This window comes from Helicoverpa zea, chromosome 22 (assembly GCF_022581195.2).
Source record: "Helicoverpa zea isolate HzStark_Cry1AcR chromosome 22, ilHelZeax1.1, whole genome shotgun sequence".
Lineage (NCBI taxonomy): Eukaryota > Metazoa > Arthropoda > Insecta > Lepidoptera > Noctuidae > Helicoverpa > Helicoverpa zea.
The window spans coordinates 2,856,207-2,880,065 of record NC_061473.1 but is presented as its reverse complement, the minus strand read 5'-3'; the positions used below and the strand labels follow the sequence as shown (position 1 = coordinate 2,880,065).

The 23,859-nt window shown below is 35.7% G+C and overlaps 1 protein-coding gene across 5 annotated transcripts in view; it reads left to right on the top strand.

The window, feature by feature from the left end:
- The window catches only part of LOC124641568 (microtubule-actin cross-linking factor 1), a 319,179-nt gene that overhangs the window by 117,069 nt on the left and 178,251 nt on the right, over positions 1 to 23,859 (top strand). For 3 of the 5 annotated variants that reach the window (XM_047179706.1, XM_047179704.1, XM_047179688.1), the window contains 2 exons: positions 5,081 to 5,772; positions 17,787 to 17,848. In XM_047179706.1, the coding sequence (XP_047035662.1) occupies positions 5,598 to 5,772; positions 17,787 to 17,848 (237 nt within the window). In that variant the 5' untranslated portion in view covers positions 5,081 to 5,597. Of the gene's footprint in view, positions 1 to 5,080; positions 5,809 to 17,786; positions 17,849 to 23,859 lie in introns of those variants that run through there. The other 2 variants (XM_047179684.1, XM_047179691.1) reach the window with 2 other exon arrangements.

The window sequence follows — 23,859 nt, the reverse complement described above, 5'->3', positions numbered from 1 at the left end:
GGTTCCAATTACTCAAGGAGGCGGGAACTATCGCGTTTCTGATAGAAGAATACCAGCACCATTATATAACAGCAGATTCAAACCCAGAACTCTCACTAAAGTATCAGCAGAGCATGGTTGAAAGTAAGAAACTGTGAAATAACACATTTTAATATGAAAAAATATTCAAAAAAATATTTTCGCGGTTCTAATTACTCTAGGAGGCGGGAACTATCGCGTTTCTGATAGAAGAATACCAGCACCATAATATAACAGCAGATTCAAACCCAGAACTCTCACTAAAGTATCAGCAGAGCATGGTTGAAAGTAAGAAACTGTGAAATAACACATTTTAATATGAAAAAATATTCAAAAAAATATTTTCGCGGTTCCAATTACCAAAGGAGGCGGGAACTATCGCGTTTCTGATAGAAGAATACCAGCACCATAATATAACAGTAGATTCAAACCCAGAACTCTCACTAAAGTATCAGCAGAGCATGGGTGAACGTAAGAAACTGTGAAATTTCACGTTTTAATATGAAAAAATATTCAAAAAAATATTTTCGCGGTTCCAATTACCATAGGAGGCGGGAATTTCATAGATTCTTACATTCAACCATGCTCTGCTGATACTTTAGTGAGAGTTCTGGGTTTGAATCTGGATCAATGTAATGGTGCTAGTATTATTCTATCAGAAACGCGATAGTTCCCGCCTCCTAGAGTAATTGGAACCACGAAAATATTTTTTTGAATATTTTTTCATATTAAAATGTGTTATTTCACAGTTTCTTACTTTTACCATGCTCTGCTGATACTTTAGTGAGAGTTCTGGGTTTGAATCTGCTGTTATATTATGGTGCTGGTATTCTTCTATCAGAAACGCGATAGTTCCCGCCTCCTTTGGTAATTGGAACCGCAAAAATATTTTTCTGAATATTTTTTCACATTAAGACATGAAATTTCACAGTTTCTTACTTTCAACCATGCTCTGCTGATACTTTAGTGAGAGTTCTGGGTTTGAATCTGCTGTTATATTATGGTGCTGGTATTCTTCTATCAGAAACGTGATAGTTTCTGCCTCCTTGAGTAATCGGAACCGCGAAAATATTTTTCTGAATATTTTTTCACATTAAGACGTGAAATTTCACAGTTTCTTACTTTCAACCATGCTCTGCTGATACTTTAGTGAGAGTTCTGGGTTTGAATCTGCTGTTATATTATGGTGCTGGTATTCTTCTATCAGAAACGCGATAGTTCCCGCCTCCTAGAGTAATTGAAACCGCGAAAATATTTTTTTGAATATTTTTTCATATTAAAATGTGTTATTTCACAGTTTCTTACTTTCAACCATGCTCTGCTGATACTTTAGTGAGAGTTCTGGGTTTGAATCTGCTGTTATATTATGGTGCTGGTATTCTTCTATCAGAAACGCGATAGTTCCCGCCTCCTAGAGTAATTGGAATCGCGAAAATATTTTTTTTTATATTAAAGTTTAAAATTTCATAGATTCTTACATTCAAGCATGCTCTGCTAGTACTTTAGTGAGAGTTCTGGGTTTGAATCTGCTGTTCTATTATGGTGCTGGTATTCTTCTGTCAGAAACGCGATAGCTCCCGCCTCCTTTGGTAATTGGAACCGCGAAAATATTTTTCTGAATATTTTTTCACATTAAGACGTGAAATTTTACAGTTTCTTACTTTCAACCATGCTCTGCTGATACTTTAGTGAGAGTTCTGGGTTTGAATCTGCTGTTATGTTATGGTGCTGGTATTCTTCTATCAGAAACGCGATAGTTCCCGCCTCCTTGAGTAATTGGAACCGCGAAAATATTTTTTTGAATATTTTTTCATATTAAAATGTGTTATTTCACAGTTTCTTACTTTCAACCATGCTCTGCTGATACTTTAGTGAGAGTTCTGGGTTTGAATCTACAGTTATATTATGGTGCTGGTATTCTTCTATCAGAAACGCGATAGTTCCCGCCTCCTAGAGTAATTGGAACCGCGAAAATATTTTTTTGAATACTTTTTCATATTAAAATGTGTTATTTCACAGTTTCTTACTTTCAACCATGCTCTGCTGATACTTTAGTGAGAGTTCTGGGTTTGAATCTGCTTCTATATAATGGTGCATGTATTCTTCTATCAGAAACGCGATAGTTCCCGCCTCCTAGAGTAATTGGAACCGCGAAAAAATTTTTTTCATATTATAATGTGAAATTTCACAGTTTCTTACTTTCAACCATGCTCTGCTGATACTTTAGTGAGAGTTCTGGGTTTGAATCTGCTGTTATATTATGGTGCTGGTATTCTTCTATCAGAAACGCGATAGTTCCCGCCTCCTAGAGTAATTGGAACCTCGAAAAAATTTTTTGCATATTAAAATGTGAAATTTCACAGTTTCTTACTTTCAACCATGCTCTGCTGATACTTTAGTGAGAGTTCTGGGTTTGAATCTGCTGTTATATTATGGTGCTGGTATTCTTCTATCAGAAACGCGATAGTTCCCGCCTCCTAGAGTAATTGGAACCGCGAAAATATTTTTTTGAATATTTTTTCATATTAAAATGTGTTATTTCACAGTTTCTTACTTTCAACCATGCTCTGCTGATACTTTAGTGAGAGTTCTGGGTTTGAATCTGCTTCTATATAATGGTGCATGTATTCTTCTATCAGAAACGCGATAGTTCCCGCCTCCTAGAGTAATTGGAATCGCGAAAATATTTTTTTTTATATTAAAGTGTAAAATTTCATAGATTCTTACATTCAAGCATGCTCTGCTGATACTTTAGTGAGAGTTCTGGGTTTGAATCTGCTGTTATATTATGGTGGTGGTATTCTTCTATCAGAAACGCGATAGTTCCCGTCTCCTAGAGTAATTGAAGTCGCGAAAATATTTTTTTTTATATTAAAGTGTAAAATTTCATAGATTCTTACATTCAAGCATGCTCTGCTGATACTTTAGTGAGAGTTCTGGGTTTGAATCTGCTGTTATGTTATGGTGCTGGTATTCTTCTATCAGAAACGCGATAGTTCCCGCCTCCTAGAGTAATTGGAACCGCGAAAATATTTTTTTGAATATTTTTTCATATTAAAATGTGTTATTTCACAGTTTCTTACTTTCAACCATGCTCTGCTGATACTTTAGTGAGAGTTCTGGGTTTGAATCTGCTTCTATATAATGGTGCTGGTATTCTTCTATCAGAAACGCGATAGTTCCCGCCTCCTAGAGTAATTGGAATCGCGAAAATATTTTTTTTTATATTAAAGTGTAAAATTTCATAGATTCTTACATTCAAGCATGCTCTGCTGATACTTTAGTGAGAGTTCTGGGTTTGAATCTGCTGTTTTATTATGGTGCTGGTATTCTTCTGTCAGAAACGCGATAGTTCCCGCCTCCTAGAGTAATTGGAACCACGAAAATATTTTTTTGAATATTTTTTCATATTAAAATGTGTTATTTCACAGTTTCTTACTTTCAACCATGCTCTGCTGATACTTTAGTGAGAGTTCTGGGTTTGAATCTGCTGTTATATTATGGTGCTGGTATTCTTCTATCATAAACGCGATAGTTCCCGCCTCCTTGAGTAATTGGAACCGTGAAAAAATTTTTTTCATATTATAATGTGAAATTTCACAGTTTCTTACTTTCAACCATGCTCTGCTGATACTTTAGTGAGAGTTCTGGGTTTGAATCTGCTGTTATATTATGGTGGTGGTATTCTTCTATCAGAAACGCGATAGTTCCCGTCTCCTAGAGTAATTGAAGTCGCGAAAATATTTTTTTGAATATTTTTTCATATTAAAATGTGTTATTTCACAGTTTCTTACTTTCAACCATGCTCTGCTGATACTTTAGTGAGAGTTCTGGGTTTGAATCTACTGTTATATAATGGTGCTGGTATTCTTCTATCAGAAACGCGATAGTTCCCGCCTCCTTGAGTAATTGGAATCGCGAAAAAATTTTTTTCATATTAAAATGTAAAATTTCACAGTTTCTTACTTTCAACCATGCTCTGCTGATACTTTAGTGAGAGTTCTGGGTTTGAATCTGCTTCTATATAATGGTGCTGGTATTCTTCTATCAGAAACGCGATAGTTCCCGCCTCCTAGAGTAATTGGAACCGCGAAAATATTTTTTTGTATATTTTTTCATATTAAAATGTGAAATTTCACAGTTTCTTACTTTCAGCCATACTCTGCTGATACTTTAATGATAGTTCTAGATTTGAATTGAAGTCTAGATTACAGTTTCATGAAGCATCTATCGAAAACAAATGAGTTTTCGCCCTTTTATCTGGATTGAACTTTGAAAATAACACTTTAATCTTTATTCATGCTCTTTTAACACTCAAACGTGAATTGGGAAAAAAAATATTTTTCAGCTGAAATACGCCAGAACTATTCCTGAAAAGTATGAGGAACTATGGAACTCATCTTTATGTGACAATATCTCAGTTTTTTTTTTATTTTCTGAGAAATGCTCTGCTACCGGAAGTTAGCAGATCATTTTGTGAACTATCGTTTTTCAGCTGAAAATGGTAGAACTATTCCTGAAAACTATCAGGAACTATAGAACTCATCTGCATGCGATAAGAACTCAAAAAAAAAGTTGATCTGCTAGACAATGATCTGCCAGGTTCACTGACATGCTAGATGGCTTGTAAATTATAAGTTATTCGAATCTTAATGATTCCCTTAATATTTTTAAGCTGTTAATTAAAAGCATTTTACTTGCAAGAATTTTGCGACATTTTCTTAATAGCGTCATTAATTTAAGTTATTAGAATTTAATGAACAGACAGACATTTTGTATCTAGTGAGAACCAAATAGTCTTTATCTAGAGCGGTCGGAGCATAGACACAATTAACTTTGCGAATGAGGTTATTCACCAAAAAGTTTTTAATATTAACTTTGTTACATACAAACGTTATTGCTTTATTATTCAAGGTCGGCTAAATTACCAAAATCCTCGTTTTCACGGTAAATAGTATCATTACAGAACAACCTCCTAAAGATCGTGTGAGTCATTATTTGTGTGTGGTAACACAGACCTCGTGAAACGAATGTAAATCATCCGTTCCTTTTGTTTCCACAGGCCGTTTCCAGTCGTATTTACACAAATGTGTACGAAGCTTTATGTGAAAAAACCGAAGTGAATCATACTTTACTGACAGCATATCCGAACGGATTTTAAATATTTAAAAAGTAACCAAGCATTCCAAATTGAAAAAAAAAAAAACTAACGTTTAATTTAGTGTTGCCATATTAACATTAACAAGCTTTTTTAATACTCAATAAGGCAGACATTTACGTGAGTAATAACAGAAAAAAAAATCGTGTCAAGATCAATAAAGTGTGTGTCAAGGGGTTTCTGCAACTTTCCTTTTGTAGAACAAGTTGACTGGATGACATCGATCGTGATAAAATAGTGGTGAATCGTTTATATACGACCTCTTACCTTACACGGGCTTATTGTGGATGGATTTTGGCGAATCCTTTCATAATAACTTGTTAAGCGTCAGTGGACCCAAAAAAAAGTGCTCACAAAAAAAAGTGCTAACCCAAAAAATTAAAGTGAAGTTGATAACTATGAAAAGTGTGTGTGCGTGAAAATGTCGACACAAGCGTACTACAAGGAGCGACTGGGTTTCGACCCTCAAGAGGTGATGCAGGATGGGGTGAACGGCGGCGCGTACTACGAAGGTCCCCATCCTTCGAAACGGCACAGGGGTGAATCTGCTGACACCCATGATCAGGTTTACGAGGAGAACTTGACCAAATTCAAAGGTACAACTTGTTGGGGATTCTTTATTCAACAGTCAGGTTCGTGGTGGTGGGATTATAGAGAATGCGCGTGCGTTTGTGGTGCAGTCGATGTAGTAACAATTTTTTTGGAAGGCTATAGTGTCTGAACTGATGTTTGGATTTGAAATGTCGTGACTACTAAAAATAATATACCTTAACACGAACCTTAGAATGTAAAGTTCGTTCTACTAAACATGCCTTTATCCATTTGAGTTAACACTCAGTAGATAGGTATTTAATCATGCCCGTTGTCTACTAAGCGTCCTTCCTGTACTTTATCTCTTCATCACCATTGTTGATAACCTAACCATGTTTTCTGGATTCAATCTCTCTGTTCAAAAGATTGCACATTGATCTCACTTTTAATAATTGCAGTTGGTACTTCATCATTTGCATTTTTCATTACCATTTTTATAAACAGTATCATAAACAGTAACTGATCTCTTCTAGACATTATTAAGTCTTTAGCGAAGCCATGATATAAAGACGTTCCTAATAATCCTTCCTAATTCAGATGAAATAGCCCTTCTAGACCCAATGTTTACTAGTGTGCGTGCTGCATTTGTTTTAAAAACATCCAATTGTTTTGATGCACCGGCAGTGTTTTTAAATTCTCCAAGCACTCTGTTTTCCCGGTCAGGGTTGCCATCCATCCGCTTATATCATACTGCACTTCCTGTCGAGGTCAGGTTGGCGAATGGATGTATTTTGTTTATTAATTAAATTAAACGTAGGTAATATAATCTTCCTGTGGATGTTTATTCACTGTTCGATTTGATACTGCTCTTAGCGAGAATTAACTTTTAGGTTAGCATGTCTTTGATTATGTCATGTATGTTTCTTCTTTCTTATTCCAAATTGAAACAAGTTCCAATTTCAAACTTTAGAAGTCAGCTGTTGCTTGATTATAATTCTCAGCAGCCAGTCTGCCAGTTTCAAGTTCACAAAAACTTGTTAAGATTTTTTTATTCGTTGTTGTGGTGCCTTCTTAATTTAAATTCAAACCATTAACGACTTTTTAGATTTATGATTTAAATTGTAACGTTTTTTTACTAATCTTATTAAAATTGTGTTGTTTTGGCATGAGTGTTCGTAAATCGCAATTAATGTCCAAAATTAGATTTGATTTTATTTGAGTTGTTTGTTACTAAAATATCGATTTGTTATAGAATTAAGATTTCCTTGATATTTATGACTGAAGATTTATTTGATCAACAACTGTCTTTCAATTTAAAATTGCATCATAGATTATCTTTAGGATTTCTACTACATACAACATCGTCATTGCTTGTCAATATTTTGACCAAAACTATCTTCAGCAGACGTTGCAATAAAAATAATATTTACAGTACAAAAATCAACATTCACTTTCAAAATACTCTTACTTCGACATAATTCATAAAAACATTTAGTTAAGTGGGTACGTAATACTTGGTGAATGTAACATTCTTTACTCCCACTAGTATTTCCTAAAATACTGACTCGTTTAGGCTTAAGATTTGAAAGTTTAAATTCGAATCCTTTCTATCCTTAGGTTAATATAAATGTCCCGAATGCTACTCAGTAGCAGTCGTTGTTACAACTCCACGTCAGAGGCCCTCAGGCGGATTTGGGAAACTCTTGTTAGGTGATTAAACCTGTAGAAAACTATAAATGAGAAAGTTTATCCAACTTCTAGTACCAGACTGTAAAGCTCTTTCTTTATAAAGTAGGTTTAGTTCAATTCAGAAATTGGTATTAACACAAATTTTTTATTGTCCTTCTGTTGATTGATCTTCATCAAACCGATCGATTTCTTTAAATAGGAAATTGGCAACTGTTCATCGATCCTCTTCATGTTTAGATTCTCCAGTTCAATAGCATATTGGTGTTACATCTATGTCCATAAGTGCATCACCCAAAATGTCTCCCACTTTAAACTATACTGTTACTGTTACAACCTTTTTATAGTCCCGCTGCTGGGCACAGGCCTCCTCTCACATGGGAAAGGATTGAGCATTAATCTATAAAACTTTAAACTATAGGATCACAACAATAAAAACTATATTTATTGTCAAAATATCAGCGCCGCTATATCAGGTATGGGATGATAACGTTAATTCTATCTCGCTATCTTATCTTTCTATCGCCATGTGTACTGAACAAAGAACAGACGTAACGTATATTATTGTTAACTGGTTATTTACCAGTTCATTTACATACCATAATCTGTATGGTGAAGAATGGAAAATGTTGGTCAATGGATCAAGAAACTTATTTGCATGAGCTGCAGTTGATTGTGATATTGATTGTGGTCTCTCTTACATAGGCCAAACTAAAAGAAGCATAGGGACCCGCGTAAAAGAACACATCGCCGATGTCAAACACCGCCGTTCCAGACAGTCAGCAGTTTGTGAACACACACTAGACAAGGCCCAGCATTACATCAGATTTGATAAACCACAAGTCCTTGCAAGAGAAAACCGATTCCTACCTAGGATGATTCGCGAGGCTATTTAAATTAAAAAACATCCAAATTTCAATAGAGAAGATGGCTGGTGCATACCACCTGCTTGGAATCCCATCATAGAAAGTATTAAATCAAAATCCAAGCCTACAACTGCTCGACCTATGGATACAGTGAGCTCGTTTTGCGTGAATCGGATTGTCAATAATAATCAACAAAATGTAGGGTAGCTGTTTGTAACTAATATATCAAGACGACCAACACCTTAGTCTGCCCGTGACCATGGATGCTGTAAAGGATCCGAAACGTCGGGATTAAATAATATTAATATAACGCGATAAAATCCGTAAAAGTAGTTTTATTTAAACACAACGTTATAAATATGTAAGTACCGGCTTACGTTAAAGGTACAAAGCAAACTGTATCTACATGTATGGAAAATTAAAACATAGGTAGATCAGGTAAGGAATAAGATAACTTTATCGATACAAACTAGTCTTATGCACTTATGATAACCTGGTACTAGGAATGCAAGCTGACCCTCGCCTCGGCAAACTTCTGCAATGGATGACACAATGACTGTATTTATTGCTAAAGATGCATAAATAAGGCAATTTAGGCGGCGCCAACTGGTTATTCAAGTCAGTTTTAATAAGACAGCCCCTGATACTAAAATTAGAAATATGGTCAACCATTTCGGACAAAAGCGAAGTATATACAATTCTACCTGACCTAAAGTATGTATACTCTCCTACGTTTATTCTTTAAATGGACATCATTATAAGTGATACCATATGCCAGGTAGCCCTATGTCTAAGTTGAGGATATATCGCTTAAACTATCCACTTTCTGAGAGACATAACAAAACATACAAGGCCGAATACGAAATCATGATAGTCAACAATCTCAAATTCTATCACCTCATAAATTATCATCATCAATTAAATCTTCATGATGCATACAAATGCAGCAACGATGATTGACGCCACGATAGCATCTGAAAGGCCTTCCACCGGCCTCAAAACTTGATTGTATTGACCCCAAGACATCGGAACGAATCGGTTAATTAGTGCAATCAAGTGCCAATTGATATAGCGCTTATCAAATGGTGCGCATTCTCCTGTATCTAACGCAGTTGGTGCTGGAATTGTGTCTAAAGATGTAACGGTGAGGGCAATTTCAATCAATGCTTCTACGGATGAAACTGATCCCTCTTGATTGACATTGATACTATCGCGTCCCTTATAGAAAATCCAAAATTGTCTTCGATTCTAGATGGTCCAAGTGGCCTGAATCCCAAAAGTCTGACAACTTTTAAGAATGTGTTAATTTAGCTTCTGCAATTTTAGATTCTTTGTCAAAAATGGTGCTTGCTTCTATGTACTTCTTCTTAACTTCAATTCCTTCTTTCGGAGTGCCATCAGGAACCAAGAGTATATGAAGGTGATTATTCAGTCAGCGCTATTCTCAATACTCCCTTCCGAAGTACCAATTCGTTATACAAATGTCACAAACGCTCGTACCTCGGGCTAGGATTTAAATAGAAACATGTCGTGTACATTCCTTATGTTTGTGAAATGGTTTGGAATTCCTTTCTGTGATTAATTAGCGAGCATTTGTTTTACCACATCCGCCTTAGTTTGTTGCTCGTTTATTTTATTGTAGCTTAGGTACAGAATATTATCTAAACTGTGGTTTAGATCTGTCTTTCATAATTGCACTTTTGTCGATTTTTATGAATCTTCCCTCTCGGTCATACGGCGGTATTCATTTCACACTCTTCTTGTCTTCTTGAATTCAACAGTAACCAAACCATAATGGTTAAAGTGGCTGTAGATAACTGCTCGTACTACTAAAGCAATGATTTTAAGATCCTTTTAGCTATTGTTGTAGTCAAACACATTAATGTGTTAACTCATTACCTGATATGTCATAAAACTGTGGTTATAACCACTCTTTGGTAGAATTTTATGATTCGTGTGGGACGCTACCATTAAAGGAGATTTTAGTAGATATTTCCGTCTATTTCGAATTCCAATAGAAGTCACAAATGGTGATGTGGTGTAATTACTAAAGATGCTTAAGAATAAACATTTTACGCCTACATTTATCTTAAGTATTCAAAATTGCCATATAAGAGGTATTCTGTTGTTTATCGGGCCATAAATATTATGAATCCGGTCTATAACTCCTATCAACATTTTTTTCCAAAAAAGCTTTTTCAAATCACTCAGGCGAAAAGTACCAGGAGTTCAGAATTGTAAAGAGATTAATTGCCAACCACGTAGAAAGGAACTCTATCAAGCTTGCAATCTTTTAAAATTCGAATCCTTCACAAGTTTCCTACATTCCCTAAGATATGCTATCGCTCTACAGATAGTTTTAAAGGCAGACATTAGTAGTTCAGTAGTTACAATGTATGCTTGATCTGATAAATGTGATTATTCAGGCTGTTGCCATGTAAGTAGCAGTTGTCTGCACGATTTATTGGGCGTCTATTTGTTACAATGTTGCAAGTTTAGTGTTAGACTAGGTGTTTTATAGAAGTCTTGAAATAACTAGTTTTCTTTGCTAGAGGGAATAATAGACCGCAGAGAAAATTGAGAGTGCGTTTTTCTTAAGGATCTTTCTTTTCTGTTTAAATGAAAGTTCCTTCTCACCTCACTTCTTATGCTCTTCGATTGTTGATATCCTGTCATCGTCTTGTATCTGCACTTAACCCAAAGTTTACTCGTGGTCTTCTTCAATACTTCGACATCATCTCACAACCAACTTTTTCTATTCTGTAAAGCTACACTTCTTCTGTTTGATAATGATCAAAGAATGCACTAGTATTCGTCCTTACATTTGTGGCACTAAGAATATTAGCCATTTCACTAGACACAGCGTCAGAAGAAAATCAAAACTGATTTACTTAGAAAATGATATCATCGAGGATATAAATAATGTCAATTAAAAGTTAATGAATTGTCACATCTTCATTCAAGAAACTGATAATGAAAAAAAGTGCTTGAGGCCAAAGTGCTTGAGGCTTGTGCTCATAAGCAATTTGCTCGTTTCATCTACGGCAATAAGCTACTGAGCCCTTTCCAATCCGGATTTAGGCCGGGCCACAGCACTTCTTCTGCCCTCCTCAAAGTGACTGGCGATATTAGATTTGCTATGGAAGACGCTAATCTCACAGTGTTGGTACTCGTGGATTTTTCAAATGCGTTCAATACCGTCAGTCATGATATCCTTTTATCTATTCTATCCAATCTTATGGTCTCTTCTAAGGCGTTAGACTGGTTTTCTTCTTATCTTCATGATCGCCAGCAGTCGGTTCGGGTGGATGAGGATTCATCTACCTGGTGTACTTTGAATGCTGGCGTTCCTCAAGGCGGCATACTCTCACCTCTGTTATTCTCTATATTTATAAATTTCCTTACTCCTGAACTTCAGTGTTCGTATCATCTCTATGCCGATGACTTGCAGTTGTATCGTCACACAAAAGTGAATGAGTTGGCAGCTACGCTTGTTAAAATGAACAAGGACTTGGAGGTAGTCAAGAGTTGGTCTGACAGGTTCGGAGTGGCAGTTAATCCTGTCAAATGCCAAGCCATTATCATTGGTAGCTCAAGAGTTTTAGGAAAAGTAGACGCCCTTGGGTTGCCAACTTTGGTATTTGACGGGATAGCTATACCGTACAGCTGCTCTGTGAAGAATTTGGGCCTACAACTTGACTCCTCACTCAATTGGCAAGCACAAGTCGCAGCTGTCAGTCAAAAAATCACGAATACGCTGCGGTTTCTCTATCGCTTTAAAAACTTGCTACCTGTCCATGTAAAGGCAATGCTTATGCAAACCTTAATCTTTCCTATAATCGACTATGGTGATGTTTGCTACTATGACCTGAATGCAGATCTGCTCAATAAACTAGACCGGCTTCTCAATAATTGCATTCGATTCGTCTTTAATCTTCGCAAGTACGATCATGTGTCAGCGTATCGAGCGCAACTTAAATGGCTACCGATAAGACAGCGACGTGTGATGAGGGCATTAACTACTCTTTTTTCTATACTATATACCCCGTCTTCACCTGCATACTTAACCTCTCACTTTCAGTATGTGTGTTCACAGCACAATAAAAATCTCCGCTCCTCTAATAATCGTCTTCTTCATTGCCCTGCTCACCGTTCAGATATTATTCACTCTTCCTTCTTTGTTAAATCTATCCTTCTCTGGAATGAGCTACCCTTGGAGGTCAGGATGGTAAATAGTCGACACACGTTTAAAATTAAACTGCGTAATCACATCCATGGCAAGTTGGCGGAATCATTACACTAGTTCATTTTCTTCACTTTCTTCTCTTGGATTCAGTAATATATATATATATATTTTTATTATATTTATATATACATAAATATATTTATTTTTATTTTCTTGCACTTATGCTCAAACTGTGTTGCACCTACCACTTCTGTTTCACCACCACCCTAAGGTAGACTGGCAGAGAACGCCTAAGGCGTTAAGTCCGCCGTTGTACAATGTGCATAAAGTATTTTAAATAAATAAATAAATAAATAAATAATGCGCAATTACGCTTGCATTCCTTAATTAGCACGACCGAATTAATCATGTTTATTTTTAAAACAATCATACTTAACAAATAATATTATTGTAACTAGCAGATTAGCAAGTAGGTCAATGCAGTACAATTTGCATTTCTCAAGGTGATAGAGAGTTTTCGTTCTATGTAATTGTCCGCCCACCTAAGCTAGTCTTTTGAAAGGACTCCCACTGACTTTGCGTAAGTTGACGTCCTAGTTATCATGCTATCCTGGTACTTCTATAGTTATCTTGTTTCTGATAACCTGGTAATGAGCCTTTGAAATTATACATTTTTTGTTGCCTTTTGAGTTCAGTGATCGTTGAATTTTGTTGGTTCGCTTTTGTTATCTTTTACCCTTTTCATGGTAGATTCGAATATAGTAACTTAATTGGATAATGGGCCGTACATAATAGGATTGTTGATAAAAAAAAATACTATTTGAGTTAGAGTTGGTATATAAGAAAGGTATTTTTAAAAAGATATAGTAACAATACCGATGACGCGAAAAAAGATATAAAGAATGACGCGATAGCGTTTATCAACAGAGATAACCAGCCATTGCTGCATTTACTGATTGTAACGGTGAATGCACGTGCATTGTAACAGGTAGACATTTTAGCGTCAAAACGCATGCTGATAACCACATAAGTAAAAATGTATATAAATGATAACTTATGTTATATATAAAATCTAGGACTGAACAGTCAAGCAGGTTACAGGGTAATTTGGAAGATAGTTGCAACTGTAACGTTAAAACTATACCATAGATTTTTTGCTTCGCTTGATACATTTCCAAAATTGGGTTTTAATTCTGAAATGCTATGTATGCTTATTTTATAGACAGACCTTCGACGTTAGTGAGAATATCCCCAGTATTATCTTCATAAACTCTCCAACTACGCAGAAAACATCGCAACGCCATTACCATTTACATACATTGTTGCACTCTCTATTCACTACTAATGTACACTTACACTAAAAACAATGGAATTCTATCACTTACACTAAAAACTGATACGCATTTCGTGCAATATTCTGATGACGCAGTGACGTAACGCAGCGTAACGCGGTGTGAACGCCCAGCTAATTCGCTGTCGTGAAGCATGGACAATTCAATATACACGATCAGCGTGATGCACTTGCGTTGATGCAATGTTTGACGGCGGTTTTGCTCATCAAATCGTGTTGGTTTTTATTGGCTGTGTGTTTGAGCAAATGTTGGTTGGCAATTGATGCTTTCTTGTCTTCTGTTAGTTTAACGGTGGTTGTTCCTTAAGAGTTGACTGTATCCTTACGTTAGCTACTGATTTAATCAAATCAAAAGGAATGTCGCTTGTGCGATAATGTTAGAAAGAAAGAAAACGTACACGTACTGAAGAAAAAAACATACTGGGCCATCCACAAAAAATAGAATACCTAGGGGATGATGATGATGTCTGATTTCTTTAATAAAACCTAATTTATGTAGTAAGTTAGTGATGATCTGCAAAAAACCGAATTCCGTATCTATGAATCAGAACCTAAGGCTGATTTGTAGGTTCCGCAAGAGGAACAGAAAGGTCAGACGGAAAATCCAATCACATCTATTACTGAAACGGACAAAGCTGAGGCACTAGACGATAAATTGCTCAATATCACGCTCACAAATGCAATAATAATAGGTGTGAGTGCATCAGCAGCCCATCTAATGCATAGTGTAGGAGTGACCGAGGGAAATGGGTCATTAGTCGTGTGGGCAATGAGCCAGCTGTGGTGTATCCTATTGTAATTTGAACCCCAATTGTGGACAAGGTTGGTATGATTGTCTTTGAGAATCTTTGAAGGCTGTATCGAAGGATGTTAGGAAGGTATTATATTGCCAGGGAGTTTCCGAAAATCTGTGTTTTTAGCAATCTGAGGGTGTGTGTGTGTGACGTGTTATTGAAGAATTAGAAGATTATGAAGAGATTGAAGTCGATTTATGCCTAACAAAGTGTGTGCTAAGTATGAATGTAGATGGATGGAGAGGAAGAGGAAGACCTAAGAAAAGATAGATGGATTGCCTGAAAGATGACATGAATAGGAAGGGAGTGAGTGTCAGTATGACGAGTGACTGGGGAAAATGGAAGAAAATGACATATTGCGCCGACCCCAAGTGAAATTGGGAACAGGGCAGGAGAAAGAAGAAGAAGATCCCTAAACAATATAATGCCTACATATATACATATAGATAACTCATAGTTTAAATACAGATCAAGAACGAGTACTCAATATAAGTCAAGTCGAGAAACCAAAAACGAAATACAATTTTGCAATCGGTATAACGACTGAGTGATCTTATAGGACACTTCTTCAATTAAATAATTGATTCGGTCTTTAGAACCAATTATACGCCGAAAGCCAGTGTCATGGTTCTAATTGTTCAGAAAATAATCAAAAGTAGCAACCAAGATATCTTAGTAAAACTTGGAGTTGTAAATGTTGAACTAGAAAACCTGCGACTTTAACTGTGTATGTGTGTGTGTGTGTGTGTGTTATTGAGTGCGACTTTTAAGTATAAGCTATTCTGACTAAGTATCAGTGGGATTTCCCATACAGAACATCTCATCTTACTATCACCATTTACAAGTGTAGTGACGAAATAAAAATCTTCGAATCACTTGAATGCCGCCTCTTTGAAATTGGCAGCACTCGTAACATATTGCGTTCTCAATTTGATTATTATGTCAGTGCTCTAAAACTGCAAACAGGCACTCGATACCGACGTACGTTAAACCGCACATCAGTGGTAACTGTCATGCACCTTAACTCAATAGTAATAAGTACGATTTTCCTATAAAACTGTTACCACTGACTTGAAGTTGACTGTACAAGCTCTTGAGTATGAGTGTGAGAATCTCTCGGTACTTCTGCTGCCCTGGTCAGTCTTTGGAGATAAGAAACATTCTTGTGTCGGATAACGGGTCCAATATTGTATCTATCTATTGTTTTGGTAACTGGAGATACAATTTTGACATTCACCCCATACGAGTAATGTCTAATTCCTATATCTAGTAAACAAAGCAACAGCTAATAAAATATTGGGATCGCCGATCGGTCGTACAGGTAATATATGTTTTGAGTTCAAGCTTAGATTAGTTAGATGGTTGTAGCTACCTCCTGCCGTTGCATGTTTGCCTAGTATTTGTTACATTTGATGATCACCTGTTTACTTTAAAGGATTTGCATAGTTATCCAAAGTATTAAAGGCTGTCAAATGATAGGACATTAACATGTCTGTGAGAATGTTAAAAACTTGTTTATTTCTCTTGTAATAGTGGCAGAGGCCTCAGGGCCGGGGACAATGTGCGGTTTTAGTATATTCTTAGCTGTTTTTAAAATTCACACCACCTTTTAACACTTCAATAAAAATAACGTCTTAATTTAAATACAGTTGTTTGCCAAAGGGCCACACATCATTAGATGTGCTGTCAATTGGAAGTGACATACGCATAGTAATTGAACCGCTTCCACGTCAAATTGTCAGGCAATAAGCGTGGTTAGCGATTGAACACAAATGTCGATAGTTATCGGCTATTAAAGACGATAGTTTGAATGTCAAAGTATGTATAAAGAACTTCAGTGCTAGTTCTGGGTTGAAGTTCGAAGAGTTGATTTGTCGCCATTTTTAACCTACTTAAAAAAGAAAGGTTCTCAACTTGACCTGTATGTATGTATGTCTGTGCGCGATTATCTCATTTTTGGCTGAACTGATTAAGTTGCGGTTTTCAGGATAGTATTTGTTAGAATTAGGAGGAAGTACCTATTAGGTTTAATTTTTTTGTGATAAGCTTCTTATTTTCTCTTGAATTTTGAGAAGCAGTAGTGTCCCTATCTCGAAACATGATAACACTTAGAAGGTAGAAATGTACAAACAACTTAGAATTTCCTGCTTCTAAACATAAAACAGATAATATCTGCAATCAATCTTTCTAAATCTACTCTCAACTAACTCATAGACCGCCATACTTGGCCGTCCCTGACAGCCTGGTACGCTAAACATTTTAATGAACCATCGCCACGCTTAATTAAGATATAGCCAACCTCCTGCGTCTCATTCGCTCCTGGTATGTCCAGATCATTTCCTGTTTATATCTAGGCTTAATGTTGGACTAGATCTACAATTTACTACTTATTAAATGCTGAACTAGATAACTTTTAGTGTTATATTCATTTTGTATTGATCTTGTCAAAATATGATTGAGTTTTCGCCTTTAAAATTGCTTAACTGTACTTTATAAGAACGCTTTATATTGAATGCGGACTCATAAAATTAATCTGTCGATATCAATACATTGAAATAACAAGATTTTGCTTCCAAGAAAAATATTGAATCTAATAAGATTTTGTTACGAACATAAAAACCTCTCGCAAAAAATCCGTATTCAATAACCGATCGTTGTAAAAAACTGTAGACAGTTCCCATACATCAGTACTTCCGATCTAGAAATAATTTGGCAACCAGCCGTGCGCGCCAAAATAGTCCAAGTATTAATAGACCAAATAAGAATGTTATCTATCCAGCCCAAGTTCGTTGACCCGCAACAGCTGTGTAATTCGGCCGCGTTATACTGGGAGAATAATAAATTGTGCAATTTTTAAATGGTGATGATGATACTATAATTTTTATACAGCCAATCAAGCCGTTCTTTATTCAAATGTTTCGGAAAGTGTTCCATGGATTGTAGCATTTTGAATTTGGAACAGTTATGTTCTTTTGTTTTAATTTTCGAATGCAGGCTAGTCGTTAATCTTTATTGTTCAATTTTCTCATAAAAACTGCTAATTTTTTTTTCTTAATTCAAATTCGTGTTGAATTTAACGTTATTTTGTACCACTTTTTAAGTGATTAGTAATCTGATATTTTCTTAGTTCTATGATTAATGCTTGTTCCTCGTAATGACCGTTTTATTTACTCAAAATATTAATTTCTTTTTCCAGATGAACGTGATGCCATACAAAAGAAGACGTTCACTAAGTGGGTCAACAAACATCTCAAAAAGGTAAAGATAATGTTTCTTTTGTTATACATATCTTTATCTTTTTATTATTACAAACTGTCACAATTTGCTTATGAATCAGTTGTCTGTTACGAAACTTTGTTGCAAGATAAAATAGTAAGTAATTGATTCCGTAAATTAGGCTTGACTAATTAATTTTAATTTAATGATATCCGATAATACTCCTTGAAATCATTTTGAGTGTTAATTAATTTTGTAATGAAATTAGATTTAATTGACATAAATCTGTTAATATCGTTTGATAAAACTGAGCTCGTTAGAAATTGAATTAATAAGCCTAGAGCTATATTAAAATGGACTTTGTTTAGGTTAGGTTTTAAGTCAGGAATACGACCAAAAGTACTGAGTTATTAAAATCTCAGTACAAAATGGTCCATACAACAAAGTATTAAGAAAAAAAAATCAATCTGTAACATTCTTAGCAAAACAAATACTGAAAGAAAAGGTTGTTCCTTTTGATAATCACACTCACGAGGTTCTAAGATTTAAATTTTTCTTATCGAATTATGTATATTTTTTGATGTTCTGTCAACCAAAATTATAACTTCAAAAAAACAAACGTGTAAAACCGTTTACTTAGTACCTACATCGTGTGCTATAAATTGTCACTTTGGCGGACGATACGCGTCAATATTCATTGAGTGGTCGTGAGACGCGCATAAACGTTCCGACGTATAATGATGTAAGTCGTATGCGCACTTGACTTACTTGTAATGATTTGTGGTGTTAAGGCGTGTGTATTGCAGTTCAGAAAACGTAGCGTTTAGAAACAAATAAAGGTGTAGTTCTTGGCTACTAGTGACTTTATATAGATCTCGTGGTTCTTGGCCACTAGAGATTCCGTGATGGTCACAATGTATGCACAAAGCATAACGCGTAGTTATGTGAGAGTCGAAATAATGACTTAACTTTAGTTAAGGGAAGTTTTTTGACTGAAGCTGCTCTAATATACTGAGGATTAGGTGGTTGTTACATTAGACGGCAAAAACAGTCGTAGTGGTCAGAGAATCGATAATTTCGGATCGGAATTACTTCATGAGTTTCTATGATCAACTGACAACGTAATAAATACCAAAGTTATCATTGAAACCTAACTGACGTATCCCAAAGACTATGAATCCTGGCTACATACTTTACGCCCCATCTCTTCGTAGTAAAGACATAAAAACGTTTCCTATATTTAGGCACCTACAATGAAATAACATGAACTGATATCGACATGATAAAAATGCATCACGGCAGTCTATCAATCAATCATCACCTATCACAAGTCTAGACATACATAGCAGCTTACGTCATGTAATTTCTCTATCTTCTGCATCCAGAACACGCAATGTACGTCAATCATTTGCAGCTTGCACTTTCAATATTGCATTGCCATTCACTGTTTCGACGACCACGTCTGTGTTCGCTTTGTGAGGAATTTAGAATAGTTTCTGGCGGAAGATGTTTGAATTCCTCGAAGTAAAGTCAGGTAAATTGCAAAAAAAAAACAGTTGAAAGAAGAAATGGTTGACATCTCAAGATGTTTTATTATTTCAAACAGTACCTAACTAAAAAGTGTGTGAGCGTGAGTATTTGTTAATCGTATTTTCTTGCCCATATAAGAGTAAAATTAATTACACACATACCAAGGTAGTGTAAAACCAAATCGCTAAAGCGCGTCCTCCACTACGCTACGTAATAAAATAAAATTAAACTAACTACTTCTACTCGTGTTTAACACTTAAATTGACACAAGTCGTACCTGTCAAATTTTAATTATTATTGCATTGTAGTAGAATCAAAGTGACAGCTATGTTTCTCCATTTTATTTTTCACCATAAAAACTCTTTCAATTTGCCATTATTATCATTGCACTGTTACCCTTCAAGTCGGCACAAAACACACGGAGACATATTCAAAACCACTCAAAAAAACACAATACCATAACAAAAAAAATCTTTTTCGCATGCATCCTCAAACAATCCTTGGTCGTTAACCTGCAGAACAAAAGAGGTACAGATCAAATATTGCAGTCCTTTGTAAGTCTGACCATTTTGTCCGTCAGAAAATACACGCAGGATGTTATTGGCAATGTTCCTTTATTCAATAAACATATTTGTGGTGCTTTTGAGGAACTTCAAAGGGAAATCGGATTTTGGATTTGGTTGAGTCAGATTTGAGAAGCTAGCTTTAGTTTGTATAAGGAATAAAAGATGCAAGAACAGATCAAACGTAGCCGCTAGTTTGCCCAAAACTAAAACATACATTACCAAAACATATATTAGTTCATCATCATTATCAGCCTTTTTTTACTGTTCCACTTCTGACCACATGCCTTCTCACACAGAGAAGGATTGCTCGTTAATCACCACGCTTGCTCAATTCTTGTTGGTGATTTCAGTCTTTATAATCCAGGGTTCATACATAGTTGGATTTTATGAAAGTATGAGAGAAGTGCTCTCTTGTATGTAAAACTTTATATGTGTCTGCTAGTGGCACTTTCTCTATAAAATGACTTAGTCTATCTAGTTAGTCGAAAGCTGAAATGTAACGGCTATACATATACACCCTATTCACTTCTAGGTACATAAGTTTGTACCGCTAAAGAAAACCATTTCGAATCTGAGTAAAACCTTAACCAAAGCTATAACTTTCAAAGACAAATTCCAATATGAATTTCAAAGAACGTTTCACACGAACGTATTCATATTATTTGCAAAGATTTAGCAATCGCAAGTGTGTGCGGCGTCTAATCCGACTGCTGAAGTGAAGGGGCACGCCGGACATTTGCACATGCCCTATAAGGCAATGCGCAAACGCAGACCTGACCCATAGAACAAGATCATTACATAGAAACGTATACATGTATTAAAGTTATTGATGTATATGTAGTAGGTATATAACTACTGGTATTTATATTGTTCCTATGGAGTCAGTACTTATGTGGTGTTTGTGCTACAGACAAATTAAAATTGTATGACTGCCCATCAAATTAAGTTAACCCCTAGTTTGGAGTTTTAGTTCCGGATTGAGTATCACCTACCAACCTACCATAGATAGTTCTACCATAGGTAGTTACCTAATAAGTCCATATGCAGCCTCAGTTTGATGAACTTAATCATGTGTGTGATCCTTCACATTCCCACCCATACCAATTTCGTCATCCCCAAACTTAACATCAACCAGCTTCATTTAACTCCCGTTTATTATCATAATTAATTCGTACCAACTTGGCCCTATTTATTTATCTGCCTTCGCGATAACATCAGCAATTTGAACCGTTGATAGCTGAACAAAGATTTCTTGTTCTTATGACTCAGACAGAAAGTGCTACAAAAACTTTATACATTGATGTAATGAATATTTTTGATCTGAACGATGCCTTGTTCGATGAAAGTATAGAGCTTGTGGGTCAGGACGTTCTGAAAGGCATTGAGGTTATTTAAAAAAAATGTGTTGTTGATATACAGGGTGTTTGGCGCATGGACCGACACAATTTTTTGGGGGATTCGTGAGGCCATGTACTAGTTTTCACTCATAGACCCAATGTCCTATATGTCACTGTATTCGAGATACGATTTTTTTTGTTTGTTTTTAAAAATTACCGGAACTATCACCTTTAAAACGCTATAACTTTTCAGTCTGTTGTCGAATTTACACCAAATCACTTTCATTGCGTTCTCTGATGTATTATTATTCCAAATAAAACATAAATTCATAGCACTAGATGGAAAAAAAATACTTGTTGAGCTTCCAAAGTCTTAAAAATGAAAAAACGTATGAAAAATGTCAAATTCAAAATTAATTATAAAAAAAAGTAAAAGCTTTTATGAACTTCATTTAATAAAAAAAAAATGCCTACTTAATACCCTTTCCAACGATATGCCACATGGGTGTGAAATCATTAATAATGTCGTCACAAACCTAAAGGTACACATTAACCAGTGCCAGGGTAATGAAAACACAAAAATGTTTTAAAATGTTTTAATTAAATTTAAGTTATAAATTATGTTCAAAATGACTGCCTCTGTTGCGAATGCATGCACGGCATCTTTTTCTAATTTCTACAGTCGTCGTCCTCAGTCGCATTTCTGCTTTCATAATTTCAAAGGCGCAATTTATTCTTTCGATTAAAATTTCTCTTGTGGGTACTTCAGTCGCATACACAATTTCTTTTGCACGGCCCCAGACATAAAAATCCAAGGGCGTCAGGTCTGGTGAACGTGCAGGCCAAGGAATTGGGCCGCCTCTTCCGATCCATGAATTTGGAAAACAGTTGTCCAAATGTTCTCGCACGTCTCGCTGGTAATGTGCTGGACAGCCATCATTTTGGAAAATAATTGGTTCTCCATCTAATACTGGTAATACCAATTCAGGTAAATCTTCGAGTAAAAAATTCAAATAATTTTCTCCGGTCAGGCGCTCTGGTAAGAAATGTGGACCGATCAGGTGTCTTCCAATAACCCCCGCCCAAACGTTTACACTAAACTTAGTTTGAAAGGAACTTTGTCTTTTCTTGCGGGGATTTTGTCTTTTTTGCGCCCAATGGTGAAGGTTGTGGAGATTCACAATTCCCTCGTGATTAAAATTGGATTCATCAGTCCACAAAATTCTTTTTAAAAAATTTGTATCATCTACGTCCGTATGCATCATAAATCGGCAAAAATCGAGCCGTCTCCTGTGATCATCATCTATGAGACCTAGAACAATCCATTAAAGACTGGTAAAAATTCACTTTTTGAATGGCAAAAACTAACATAAATTTAAAAGATAAAATTAGAAAAAATAAAAGTTACTAGGTATTTATTTGAAAAACGAACCAGTAAAGCTACAAGGATATTTGTAAACGTTTAAAATAAGTGTATGGTTAAAACCATTTTAAAATACAAGTTTTTTGGGTGCAAAATTTCAGCACAATAAGGTCGAAGATAACTGGTTCAAAATTTAGTTTTACGATTTCGCCTGATAAAATAAATAAAGTACTTAACGTACCTTGAACAGAAGTGTAGTGATACGCATGCTTTCCATTTTCCCGAAGAACTGACCAAACTTTCCAAACCGACAAGTGAAGTCTTTCAGCTACAACTCGAATACTTGTCGTTGGATCCTCATCAAAAGCTTGCAAAATGCTTTCATCAATTACAACATTATGTTGCCTCACATTAACGCGAGGCTCTTGGAAATTTATGTTTCCAGTCTCCCTCAGACGTCGATAGGTTGTAGCAAACGTCTCGTGGTGTGGTATACGCCGGTTAGGATAACGCTGCTGGTAAATTCTACGCGCTTCACGAGCGTTACAATTAGCGCTGCCATATGCCAACAACATGTCAGCATACTCTTCGTTGCTGAAGTTAGGCATTGTAACAAGCACGGTGAATACACCAACAGTTTAACAGAAAAGTTCAACAAACAAAACTTAACAAAAACAAACTTTAACAAAAAACAACGAAATAGGAAAACGTGAAATACACGGACACTTCCGATAGCAGAGATAGTCAAATCTCGACTAAACAAGGATCACATAACAAACTCCAACCCAATGATAGACAAAGACAAGAGATATTTTTCATGCGTAAGAAAGAGACAGGCAGTTTACCTGCCAATTACCTGCTTACCATTGTTCTATCAAACGGGTTCGTTGTTAGAGACGTTAGAGTGCGTGTTCGTTCCTGCTCTGATTTTGACGACATTATTAATGATTTCACACCCATGTGGCATATCGTTGGAAAGGGTATTAAGTAGGCAATTTTTTTTTATTAAACGAAGTTCATAAAAGCTTTTACTTTTTTTTATAATTAATTTTGAATTTGACATTTTTCATACGTTTTTTCATTTTTAAGAGTTTGGAAGCTCAACAAGTATTTTTTTTCCATCTAGTGCTATGAATTTATGTTTTATTTGGAATAATAATACATCAGAGAACGCAATGAAAGTGATTTGGTGTAAATTCGACAACAGACTGAAAAGTTATAGCGTTTTAAAGGTGATAGTTCCGGTTATTTTTAAAA